The sequence below is a fragment of the Aythya marila genome (genome assembly GCF_965140915.1).
Source record: "Aythya marila genome assembly, chromosome: 3".
NCBI classification, from domain to species: domain Eukaryota; kingdom Metazoa; phylum Chordata; class Aves; order Anseriformes; family Anatidae; genus Aythya; species Aythya marila.
In genome coordinates, this window is record NC_139044.1 from 81,184,549 (window position 1) to 81,198,247 (window position 13,699).

The 13,699-nt window shown below is 34.5% G+C and overlaps 1 protein-coding gene across 7 annotated transcripts in view; it reads right to left on the reverse strand.

Annotated features, from left to right (window-relative positions):
- Positions 1-13,699, reverse strand: part of EPB41L2 (erythrocyte membrane protein band 4.1 like 2) — a 107,891-nt gene that overhangs the window by 33,245 nt on the left and 60,947 nt on the right. For all 7 annotated transcript variants that reach the window (XM_082756126.1, XM_082756125.1, XM_082756124.1 and 4 more), the window contains 5 exons: positions 11,984-12,026; positions 4,609-4,684; positions 3,091-3,309; positions 2,542-2,629; positions 867-1,019 (listed from right to left, as the gene is read on the reverse strand). In XM_082756126.1, coding sequence (XP_082612252.1) covers positions 867-1,019; positions 2,542-2,629; positions 3,091-3,309; positions 4,609-4,684; positions 11,984-12,026 — 579 coding nt within the window. The remainder of the gene's footprint in view (positions 1-866; positions 1,020-2,541; positions 2,630-3,090; positions 3,310-4,608; positions 4,685-11,983; positions 12,027-13,699) is intronic.

The following is a 13,699-nucleotide window of genomic DNA, read 5'->3' on the forward strand; positions in this document are numbered from 1 at the left end:
CCTGGGAACTAAAACTAAGATAGATTTAAAAATATATCTTTAAAACTTGCCTATTATTTATAAGCACTACAGCTGATTTTGTATCAGCATAAAGTAGTCTGCTTTTATACAAGGCTGTGGGAAGGTGACTTGCTATTTAAAGTTTTAATGGATTTCAATTTGAGATTAGCAGACAGTACATATCTTGCCTAGAATAATTCAGGAATAAATTCAAACCTTTTCCTCCATTTAGCTCTGAAAGGTCATTAACATATTTTACTTTATTTATTCACACAGCAAAAGCTACCCTAAACATTTTAGGATATACTTTAAAGAGTTCATCATTTTGTTTTCTACAAAGAATTTCCAGTTAAAATGTGCTCAAAATGTAAACCTCCCTCCTTCGTTGACTCCCATAAACTCACAACGGTAAGTGAAAAAAGGTGAATTCGATATTTCTGCAGCAGCTAACAGGAAGTTAGAGCTCTCTACAGGACAACTCAGGTCTTTGGTTACATCCATAAAACTAGCGGCATTGACATTTAGTGAACAATTATATCCACAGAGGAAGAGAGGCTGACTCTCCCTAGGGGCTGCAATTTTGTAAAAACGTGGCCAGTGTAACTAGCTTTACCTGCACTAAATATAAGTTACAGCATTGCATCTATTACTTTTCCCCTCCAAAAAAAAGTGCTGGAGTCACATTCATTAATCATCAGAAGTGTTTAATACAAGTGGTAGAATCTGATGAGAAAAATAAAACCCTCTTAAATTCTGCTTGAATCCAACATAAGCCTTCCAGGATGCCTAGTAAAAACTGAGGCTGTTTTTCCTGTTGCTGGATAGAAATAATCAGACAAAAAAGGCAAGACAAAGGTATTACTTACTTCTGCTGGTCTGATTTTGATGTAGAAATTACTTCGCTTATAGGAAATCTTCAGAATTTTTGGCCAAGCAAAGCGGTTGATCCGGAGTCTATCTTTGTAAATGAGCAGTCCATTAGCACATACACCCAGCATAATATCCACACCTTCAGAATCCTATCGTGTATGAGACAATTCCATAAAAATCATTTTATTAACATTCCAAACAAGTAATTATCTCAGGCAAACCTTGAGGGAAGAAGGCAAATGGGACTCATTTCATATTAAAACTTGAAAGACCGTGACATTGAGATTGTTAAAGAAGAAATAACCAAGTGTAACAATTTTATAACAAAGGATTTGGACTCCAGTAATTTGGCACTCCTCTATCTGCACTTACCACAGTTCTGGGAAATTTAGGTATTCTGTCAATAAGGACAAAGTCAACAACTATGAGAAGTACGGTGGGTGTACTGATGATTTGATTTCTAATACTAAAAGAAGTGAAAGTAAGAACAGATCTCTTCAACAAGAAAGTCAGAGCAAGTTGGTGACAGTGATCTTTTACATTCACCTACTATTCCAAAGAAGATACAGGAAGCAATGGATAGCTGGCTGAAATATCAGCATAATCATTTCAATCAAAGTGCTGTCACACAAGGTTTCTTAGCATTCTGTGCTACTGACAGCATTTGATGCCAGTTCAGCAAGCTACATAACCAAACACTTACTGATAAGGCCTGGATATACTGTACTGCTGCAGAGTAATATGGCATAACATGTCCTCACAAAAAACAAATCAACTACATCAAATGCCAACACTGTCATTAAGTGTTGCTTCACTGGCATAACAATTAGCTGCAAGTGGACCCTGGCAAACAGCAGTTCTTTCGGATACTTCACTATGGCAAAGGAAAGCTCAATAAAACTCTTAAGTATGCAAGTTCCTTGAAGTGCTTCAGACCAAGTGAACTGCCATACTGCACTTGTATTAGAAAATGAATAAATATTCCAGACATATTTAATGTACGTGAATAAAAATGTAAGCATATTTCTTTCAAGTGTTTCTAAGAGAACACAAGATGTAGTCTGTGGAAAATTGCAAATGTAAGTGCATAAAATTTCTGTAGGAGTCCACCTCCAGTATTTTAAAGTCTTGGTTTTCTTCTTTATATATATAGGACTGATACGCTTACAATGCATTAATTTTCCTCATCATTTGAGCCTCTGGATTTCCAGGAGGGACTGAAAGGGGAGCGAGGGTTAGTTGGCTTGTTGGATTTTTACATTAAAAATCCTAATAGAAATGCAGTTTTGATTTGACTCATCCAAAGGGATGAAAAAGAAAAGCCTCTGAAAAGCACCCTCCCCCCCCCAAGACCTCTTCCCACCCATACTCGTCATTTCTAACTCTTGGGGAATTTCAGAAATAATTACATATTCTTTGATCCAAAGACCATATGCTTAAAATCTACTTAAAATATTCTAGAATATTCTTTCTAGGATGCACTTATGTCTACGCATTAAATAAAACTCAACTTAAAATAGATTTTAAGAATGTCAAAGCTGTTAACTGAGTAGTTATCATGAGATAAAAGGCTCATATGAAAGCACTGAGGATCCAAACACTTTCAAATCAAGCATACACTACTCTCTTTAATACCAAGCACTATTTGAAAACCAAATCAAACCCTGATACCTTGGCATGATGTAAATCCACTCCATACATGGAAAGTCTCTTAGCATTTTCTAGGAACTGGGAATCCGCCTGTGCTGGAGTCAAGCCCCTAAAACCAAAAAACAAACCTTGAGTTTATTGTCCAAAGAACAAAGAATCAAAACGGGAATCCTGCAATTCAGACACAGTTTTTCATGTCAGTTTGTATGGTATCAATAGCATTTTCAATGTAAAGCAGAACTGTTCTTTCAGAGCAGTTATATTACTTTAATTTAGGTTTCCATATTCACTCTTCCAAAATATTTTTTAGGTCTACATTGTCATGAATTGGACAACTAATTCATATGCTTGGATAAAATATTTTCTCCAAATGATCTCTTCTGATATCTTAGTGAAGCTATTATTTTCAAATCGACATTTTGAAATGCACGGGATTAAGAAGCTCCTGTTACGTAGCAAAAGACTTACAGAACAACAAAAGGCCTCAGTTTAGCAGTTTATAAGCTCTTAAGAGAAACGGTAATGAACATGACAGCATGATTTAATTTCATCACGCTGTATCTGACAGACCTGTGTGTTTTGTGTAGCTCAGCTACTTTCTCCTCCATTTCTTGAGTTTGATTGGGTGCAAATTGGAATTCACTGATGTAGTCACCGTGGTGCTCCTCTGGGTCATGATCACCCATTTCAGCCTGCAGGATATATGAACCAAGGAGGGCGTGAGTCACAAAAGAACATGGCAGTCGACCAGAAGCAATATCCTGGCGAAGCTGTAGGCACAAGAAATATCTGCAAGACAAAGAAAAGGAGGGGGAATGGGATGAAAAACGTGAACAGATGAAGAGTTACCAATTAAAATATATATATATATAAGATAAAGCAGAATTTCTCTGATACATGTGATTATAAACATTTTTAAAGTAATCCAATACAGTAATAATTTGTTACACCTTATTTTGAAGGTCATTATTACATAGTAAATTGATTTCACTTCCACAGTCATTAGCTCATCAAGTAATGTAACAGACGAAATCTGTATCATTACTGAAACCATAACTGCCTTCCTTAAACCATGTATATATTAGAATTTACTATTTCTAGTACTGCACATAGTCTTCTACCAAATATAACAAGTTAACAATCAGGGGACATCATGCCCTAGCACAGATATTTAATTAAAAAAAAAAAGTTTTACAAGTTCAAATTTTAAGGAATTTCACTTTAAGCTATAATCATAAAAACGCTTTACCAGTTGAACACACAATTCAAATGCCAATTGACACTGAAAACTTTCAAACTAAACAGACAGTTGAAATACACTGCATACTAAGTATCTTAGCTTATTTGTAGTAATATATCAACTACAGACTCACATAGCTATCTTATTTTGTGTAGAGAACTGATTAAATGCAGTATGTAATGACATATCCCACCTCACCAGAATTAACCAACTCGAAATTAAAACAAAGTGCTTAGGTTTGCCATAACTCCTGACAAAGTGAGCCAATTGCCTACACTGCTTATGTTAGTCTTACAATGCTGTATTTTAGGTGCTTAGAAAGTACTTAGTTCTTACATCTCATTAGATCTTATTCCATTGCCATCTAAGCAACATAATTATTTACATGTTTTATGGTTTTACTAAAACTAGAAAAGCTACATTTTCAACAATCTTAGGTAACTGAATTACCTTATGTCCCTTAAGCTTTGCTCTCCAAAACAACACTCCCATACCCTCATGTACTCTATAATAAAGCAACAGCCCAAAAATAAACCACTGTCTTCCTTTGTACATGATCTCATCTCCCCCTCCTGCATTCTCCTCATATTATATCTCAACTTATCATTAAATTTTTCTTTCTGAAGAAACAAAGGCCTCTTGTTCTTTTTGAGAAATACCCTGCTAGGTACTCCTGCTTCCTCAAGATGCCTTCCATGCCAAGGGACAAGTTTGTGTCTATACTCCAAAAAGTAGTTGATATGAGAATTCTACAGTAATAGAACCTGTTCTGGCATCCAGAAACTTATTGCTATTTAATCAAAATAGGCTTCATAATTTTTAAGTTTAAAATTATGAACTGTACATACCTAGTGATGTCTTCAGTCAGTTGTGAAGGATCCGGAGGATAAAATTTCACATTAAAGGTGAACAGCCAAGGTAAACCTAAATATGGAAAACATCTGATTGGTAATCTCAAAACTGTTGAAGCAAGCAAGCAAAGAACTTTACTGAAGAAAATAAGGCAGTTATATAAATTTTAGATCACTGAAACCTTGAAAATATTGGAAAGTTCTTTCTCTTTTTAGAGTACATTAGTAAGAACCATACATTATTTTCCATTATCAGGTATACACAGAATGAACAGAGTGAAAGAAAAATGTAACATGTTAAAAACTAATTTTTAAAATGTTAACAGTAAGCTGTGTAAACATCAGAAGTTTTAATTTGAAAACTACCATAATATATAACCAGATATTATGTGTTCAAATATAAATAGCTGTTCGCACTAAATCTGCATTTATTTCCAACTCTTTCAAGGCTAGTGATCTCCCTGTTTAAACTGATTGTAGTTTGAAAGACTGCACAGTAACTATGAACTTGAGATGTCAATATGAAGTCTGTATTGCATACGAAGACAATAAGTAAACTATTCATATTCATACTGAATGCACAGAAGACAAAAATATTAGCTATTTCTCCTTTAAAATAATTTTTCTTAAACAATAATACCTTTAGCTATAATAGCAATTATATTTTTTTAAATTCACATAGGCAATTACAATTTTCATATCTTAAATACAAAAGCACTTAAACTAGATAAATAGTTTGACAAAGCATAAAATTCTGCTTTTAATCATAGCTCTAGTTCTAAAACAGCTTTCAAATCTTGAACATTTAAGTCACTTAAATAATGAAAATCCATTCTAAGAATGTTGCTGTTATAATACTATGTGCAAGAGAAGTATGTTAATTGGAAAGTAATAACAATTTAACATAAGTAGAAGTTTCCGAGTTCAAACATTTCATTTAGTGTAATGCAGACACACAAAAGAAAATCCTAAAATAGAAATCCAGAAAAAGAACTGAATTGTTTGTTTTTGTATGCTGCTTCAAAGCAGTTGGGCTTTATCATATCTTGCCAGACATAAGGACGGTAAAGCTACAATGTAGATTTGCCAAAAGTAACGATGAAAGATAAGAAATAGAAGTTATTATCAGTAAAATTAACTAGTATGTTTGTCTTCCTCTCACCCTTTTCTCTTAAGGCAACTAATACTTTTGGTGAAAGACTTAAAAATAACCATTAGTAAAAAAGAGATAATTATTCTATAAGCCTTGTTAACAATTACTTTTGAACCTTAAATAAGATTTCAAAAAGCTGCCATACTCAGATAAATCATGCTTCAGAAAAATTGTCTATTTAAAAAAATAAATGACCAAAATGCCATTTCCAAAATTATGCTGCAGGTGCTAATATTTTGCTTAAGGTTGTTTTCCTAAAAGTAAAGGAATAATAAGTTCACAGCTGTTAGAAGTGAAAAGATGCTTTGTGTCAAAATATGTACTTTAACATTTCAAAAATTACTTCATATTTTCAGACGTGACTATTCACTGTAGCATTTTAACTTCTGCGTAAGTCTGCGTAACTGTGAACCTCATCCTCCCTGGCTGCTAAGTCACTATTTCCTTTAGGGAGTGCAGGGATTTAATATATCTACATGTTCCCAGTTAATTATTTGCTAGGACAATGAAAGCTTGGCTTACAAAATAAGGCACATCTCCTTGAATGAGAAAGCCTAATTTATCTGATGTACACATAGCACTGATTTAGCTAAGATACGCCTCATTCCATTATCTATTGCTATCTAATGCAAGACAGAATGAAGAGAATTTACATTTCTAACAATGATTTATACATATACTATGAATAAACAGAATTAAATCTGGAATAAATGATGAAAGTGGACTGATCTGTTTTCAAGGATATTAGCATCATTTAATGCTAATATTAAGTAAACCAAATTGATGACAAGATGCAATTGGGCCAAAAATACCTATGCAAACAGTGTTTAGGGAGAGTTATGTTAACAGGGGCTGTGGAGGAGGTTGGAGCAGGAAAGATGAAAGGAAGATGTGTCCTTCCTCACAGGTAGCAACCAGACAATGTTATCCTGGCATGGAGCAAAGTTTCCTGATGTGAAGGAATTTTTACTGGTCTAAGACTACAATTCAACTAATCAGATGAATTTGGCCTTAACCTATTTCTTTTTTTGTCAGCATTTTTACTGTTAGCTTTCAGAAAGCTCTGTAACAAGGAGACCTAGACACTGCTGGAAAAGAAAAAAAAAAAAAAAAAAAGAAAAAATCTTCTAAAAGCTATAAAGAGCACAAATCCTCTGAATCTACAGACTACATAAAAAAAATCGTATGTTCATACTAATTCCTATAACTAATCCATAGAAAAAGTGTTGTAGTTGACTTGCTACTAAGTAATTTCTGGACAGCTGATGACCTGATATTTTACCTGATTACTGAAAACACATTTATCCTCGGAACATAGACCAGTAAGCGTACTATACAGGCTATATTTATACTTCAATACAGCATACTGTTTGTAGCCACATAACAGAGGCACACAAACAACTGACTTCACACAAAAACGCGTGCTATAACTGGCACTTTGAATTCACAGCAAAAACAAACAAAAAACTGATATTAAAGTGATATTTAGCATTCTGTTCCTGATAAGGCTCTCTGTCTTAATGTTTATAGTATGTGCTACAGAAATGTCAAATTCTTTTCTAGAGGATTTCTTACCTCAAAAATGCTTCTGTGGCAGCTTTAGGCACATTCTTTGAGAAAAAGAATGCAATAACTAACCAGCTAACAACATACAATTAACATGATTCATCCCATTCACACTGGAAATCAGTGAGTTTTTAGTCTAGTGAAGGCATTTATAGCTTTTACTTGTGATTCCTGTCTCTCAGCTAACATTTTCAGGGTACTGTGTGAGCAGTTCATCTGTCCTAGTCACAGGCAGATGTCCAATGCCCCATAAAGATAAGAAAATTATTTCTATATAAATACTTAGCTTAAATTACCTTCCAGGGAATCAGAGCAATATAGCAGCTGTACAACTAGCCCACATTTTCAAAGTTGCATCAACAAAACCAGAGTGCAGCCAAACCTTTTTGGACCAACAAGATGCAGCTCACAAACTCAGACATCTCTAAACTGCAAAACAATTTTTATGGCTAGCAGACATGTAGGAACACTTCCATAGGACAACTCTTCCCTGAGCACAGTGCTTATTGGTCTTCACTACTAGATTCTAGTGTGATAAGCTTCAAAGTTAGCTCCAAGTTTTACACATATATAGTTATTTAGCTTATTTTATTATATCTATTTCTTTAAAGTGACCTTGCATATACATATATACACTTTTTTAACCTGAGCTTGCCATGTTTTATTGGCAATAAAATCAGAGCTGTATATTTAAAATGCAATCCTTTTCCTTAATGAACTGTAACTTCCCTTCACACTAAGTACAAAGTATAAAATGTGGTAGTACACAGTGTTGCAAAATTCTAAATTCGTGTTATACTGTTCTCACAGAATTTTATTTATTAATTTATCACCGTTTGGTCTACTGTGAAAATACACACATTTAATCATATCATCTTTTCTTATCCTCTTTCCTGAGCAGTTCAAACATTTAACTTTCACTGCAGAATATGCTACAGAACCAAGAATGTCAAAATTCTGTTTCAACTTCATGGTATTCCCAGAACTACTTTAATTGTTGACTACACGTGTCTCAAGGACAAGCTCAGTAACACATTTGTCTATTTTAAAGTTCCCCAGTGTGAATGACTGGATGCCCATAAACAATAAAGATGTTGAGAACAATCTTCAACATGAATAAAGAGCAAAATTTAAAGCCCAAGATTTGCCACCAGCTACCTTCAATATTGTAGCTGTATTATTGTATCTGTTCTAATCTACTTCCAGAATATTACAGGGAATTTCCCTCACTCCCCTCAACAGTTAAACTGAAACAAGGGAAAAGCAAGCCAAGTTTGTCTTCAAGCTAATCATTCCTTTCTAAAAGAAAAACAACTTTTGTATCACAATGGCTTATCTCTTTTGATGCTAGTAGACAGGGTTTCATTCAACCCTTGACTGCTGAAATTTATGCATCTGTAATGAAGGAAAATAGGCATTTACAAAAACTGGTTTGGTTCACCTCTTAGGTTCCTATTTCAGAATGCAATGCCTCACCTCCTGAAATTGCCCATAGGTTCAGAAGACAAATGTTGTTAGTGTTGTTACCTTAGGTGAAATTAGATCACATTCTGGGTACAGCAATAAGTTCCTAAAAATGTTTACGGCTAAGTACTCTCATGACAAAAGCCAGATTGTTTACATATTCACATCTCTAACCTTTGCCCACAATATAACTGTGAACATTTAAACTGAAGACAAGAGATTGATCTTCAATTGCAATTAATACTACAGTAAAACCAGCTTTATGTGGCTTATTCAATTCTGTTACACTGAGAATGAGCTCAGAAAAAACTCAAAACTGAATTGAATGTGCTATATACAAACTGCATGTACCACATCTTGCATAGATAAAAAACCTCATATTAAGTTTCATGTAAAGGTAAAACACCATACCCTCCATGAAATCTGGGATTTGGCTTTTCCAAAGTCAGTGGCTACTGTTTGTCCCTTCACTATATGCAAGGGCTGCAGCTCTAAGTTTTGTGAAAGTCTGAATCCACTTTGGATGTATCAGTTTCCAAGCTAGCGACAGAAATGTCATACCTGTCCGTAATTGAAGTAATTAGAGGTTTTATCATATGCCAGTGGATATCCAATTACATGAGTTTAAAAAAGGTCATGAATTAATTTGCCTGAAGAGATCAGGCTGAGTGAAGCCAAACAAGTTTTTTGCCACCTTCATAGCCTTGAGAAAGGAGAGAGTAATTTGTGGACCAAGTTCATTAGCTACAGCAACATTGGTATATGGGTAATTGCTGAAGTCCAATATAATTGCCCAGCCAAAGGACAGTGTGAATAAATGACAGATCACAAAGCCTGGGGACCCTGAATCTCAGCAACAGACAGCCTGATGCAGACCGTGACTTGCTGGAGACTACAGGATTCTATTTTCATCTTCCCCAGGGTGGTACACAAGTGCCCCATATGTGGAATATTGGTACTGCTCACATGTAAGAGAGATTATTACAAATATTAAGTTGAAAACTGACATGCTGAACTCCACTTCCAAATTCAACACCTTTGAGTGTTCAGATCGATGTATTTGTCCACACATGCTCATCCAGCATGTTAGTGCTTCAGTTTTTGCTATACATGAGAAAAGGAAATGAGTTTCCTCATTCTGAATGGGCTAGTAGGTTTTACAGATATCTTAAATATATATTTTTAACTGAATATTCTTTTGTACATAAGATATCTATTCTTGACTAGAACTAAGCCTGAAACAAAGAAAAACCTCATTACTCAATACCCACATAGTTAGGAGAGAAAATTTGCTTTCACAGTACATTCCAATAACTGGAAATTTTAATACAGTGATTACAAAGAACACAACTAACAGTGTGTTCATTACTTGCAAATCAGCGTAAGCAAGTTTCATTGTAGAAACCATCAAAATGGCGTTCACTTGGTTGTTTACTTCATGCAGTATGCCTATGGACTCAGAAATGCTACAGACCAGAGAAAAAATTTCAATTGTGATGCTTAATTGAAGAAACTGGACTTGACCTCCAATATAGAAACAGGTCTTCATGTTGTATGAAAAATCAGATTCCCTTAAAATATTTTTGGAGTACATACTACACAGTTAAGAAAATTATGTAGTGCATCCAAAAAAATATCAGGACAATCCTTGCGTTTCAGATTCATCATACTTGTAAATGATGCTCTATAGCATGCAGATCACTACTGAAGACAGTAACATGGAAAGTACAAAGTCCTCAGTCTTTTGTCAAATATTAAAATCTTAAAACCAGCCATTAACCACATATTTTGACTACTAATATATATATATTAACTGAAGACCTCACATTTCTATGGAATAAGTATTGCAACTTTTCCATTATTAAAAGGACAATTGCAGATGGCTTCTGCAATTGCATAAGCATGCAAATACATTCACCATTTTAATTGGACTAGTTTGTTTATACAACAGCATATTAGATCAAAAAAGTCATCAATGAAGCTTCTGTAACTTTAATTTCTTCATTGGAAATGAAAAATACACCTTCCTCAACACAGTAAAGGATTTCACCAATTAGGAAAGGCCTAAAGGAAACAGAATTAACACCACTACCATTTTTGGAAAATGCAAGCGTTGCCTTACAAAGAAGTTAGAAATAGTAAAGAAACCTCTTGTTAACCGCTGTAGTTATCACAATGCTGTTCTTTATTGCAAGTACTCCCACTGGATCACATGCCCCAAAAGAGATCAAAGTCGGTTTAAGTAACATTCTTGTTGCGTTGGAAATGTAGACATGCAAGTCTTATCACCTCTTCATAAAATTTGCATTCTCCCCCCACTTACATTTCCTGTCAGACGCTTAAAAATAATGTTTCTACCAAAAAAAAAAAAAACACCAACAAAAACATTAAAAGGAAATCATATTGGCCCCAAGCACATAAAACAATGAGAAGAGTGTCAGTTAAAAGTTGTCTAGCCTTTCATAGTGGCTACATATTTTGAGACATTTGAACTCAGAAAGAGTATTTCCTGAATATACTCACCATTTGCTCCTGTCTACTACAAAAGCTACATGCCAAGTGAAGTACTTAACAGACTTTTATGGAAACAGAGTAAAATAAGTTATTCTGTGTATAATTTATCAGGGAAGCAGAAAGATATGAACGGCTTGACTGGGAACGACTCCCAGTCAAATGTTCCAGGGAGTCGTATGAGGTTCCAAGCTATCTAATCCATTTCCATTGTTGAAATGGTGCTGGAGTAATCAGTTTAAAAAATATGCACCTTCTGTAAGACATACTGATTCTTATTTTGTAGTTTGAAAGCCTTACAGCAACAACCATGACCATTTCTGCAAGTTAACTTTTTCCATCTCATAACCCAAATATCAGCATCAAAATTTGAATAACATCTACTGTTTTGGAATGCAAAAGATGTTAACTGATTAGTCAAATGCAATACAGAAAAAATTGGGTCAGCAGCCACTACAGTCATTAACTTCTACAGCAGAAGTCTGAGTGATCCTTTCTCTCCTTATTGGACAGTGGACAGAAATAGAAGCTTTGCTTTTTGTTCTAAGGCTGAATGTCATCATCAGATACAAATTTTTTAATGGTGTAAGCAATTAAATCAACATCCAGACTACTGAGTTTAGGAAGAAAGTTTGTGTGAGCAGAAAAAGGGAACATTGCATCCAAATAAATACTTACTTCGAATTTGTCTCTTAATTTCCTTTGAAGGATCTAACCAGTTCTGAAAAAAATAAACATTTAAAATAATTTCAGAGATAAGATAATTTCATACAATGCAGTTGAAGTCCATATTGTTTACACTTCTGTTCTACTTTAAAATTTCTCAGAAATTTCTAAAATTGAACTTGTGATTTGCTAGCAAGTCTCCCCATCTATACACATAAATGATACTGTGTAATGCCACTGCCTTCATGGCTTGTCTTATTGCTTTAGACTATTTATGCCCTGTAATTTTGTAAATTGGATAGTCTTGACTAGTACATTACATCTGACAAATACAATTGTCTCTTTCCTTTTATTGGCATAAGCAGACTTCATGAGCAACTACGTCATCTCTACATGCCAGCACTTACACACCCATATAAAGTCATCAAGATGAGATTTCTCTTAATCTCTAGAGATCTACTATTCCTGTTACTTGTCTTAAATTACATACATTTCAGCTCTGATAACATTCAAAGGTGCTTGGAAAAAAATAATCAAATTTCATTTTTTTTTTTCAGAGCTTCCCCAAAGCAAGTTTCTCTATTAACTTGTATGATGTTAATGCTGATACACAAGGTTCAAAACTATAAGCTTTGCTCTATTTTAGGCAATGCAAATAAAGAAAAATTTCCATATAGGTGGTTCACTATTAAACGTTCAACACCAAGAATATTTTGCTCTATTTTGTACTACCTATTAAGTTAGCTTATAGCTTTTCAATTACTATTGCATAAGTAACAAAAGACTTTTTTTGTGACTGATCATCTAAAAACATAACTTTGAAAATTGAGAATGAGAAATCAGTAATGCGTTCATCTGTAATTCAAACAAACCTGTTTACAAATTTTACCCATAGACATTGCAAAGCAGATCAAGTAAGAGACTAGAAATATAAGCCTTTTAACTGCAGTTACTGAACATTTATTTTTTACAGCATTTGAACGTTTATTTCCCATAAACAGACAGACACAAACATATACATGAACACACACATACACACATATGCACACACAGCCAGTCTGTCAGCCAAACTTAGTATGTTTCATTAGCAGAAGTGTGCAGAGTAATGAGGAGCTAGCAACTAACTTGCAAGGTCAAGGTCAACAATTGCATTTCAACAGTCCCCTGCAGGTAACAGCAGGGACCTCAAGGTCAGCAGGGACCTCAGTGCCAGCACAAACGTTGCTAAGGATGCATCTGTCAGTTTTTCTTGCCCAACCTAGCCAAGTACCAGGTATTGAGTACACTGTGACTCACCATTCAGTCTGTGATGACAAACTGTAGAAACCAGTAATTGTTTTCCACAACCATATAAATCAGTCTTTACTGCAGACTTTCCAACTCAAAATTAAGTTCATCTCAGGAACACAAATTCCAAATTTCTTGCTTTAAGAAGCCTGCAACCTCTACATCTCATAACAGTTATGATGATTACAGAGATACACAGTCTTTAACATTGTTATAAAGGAAGAAAAAAATCCTCCCAAAGAATCTGGATAAAATTCATTTTGTTTGAATCAGAAAAAAATACTACCTGCTGGAAGACTCTTCACAAGGACAGGCCTTGGAAGGCATGAGAAGTCTTCAAAAATTTTAGCAGAGACTTTCAGCTTCATTTCAGCTACAGTTATCATCCTTGTTTTTCAGATTTGGTATTAACTCCATTCCCAAATGATACAAAGCCATATT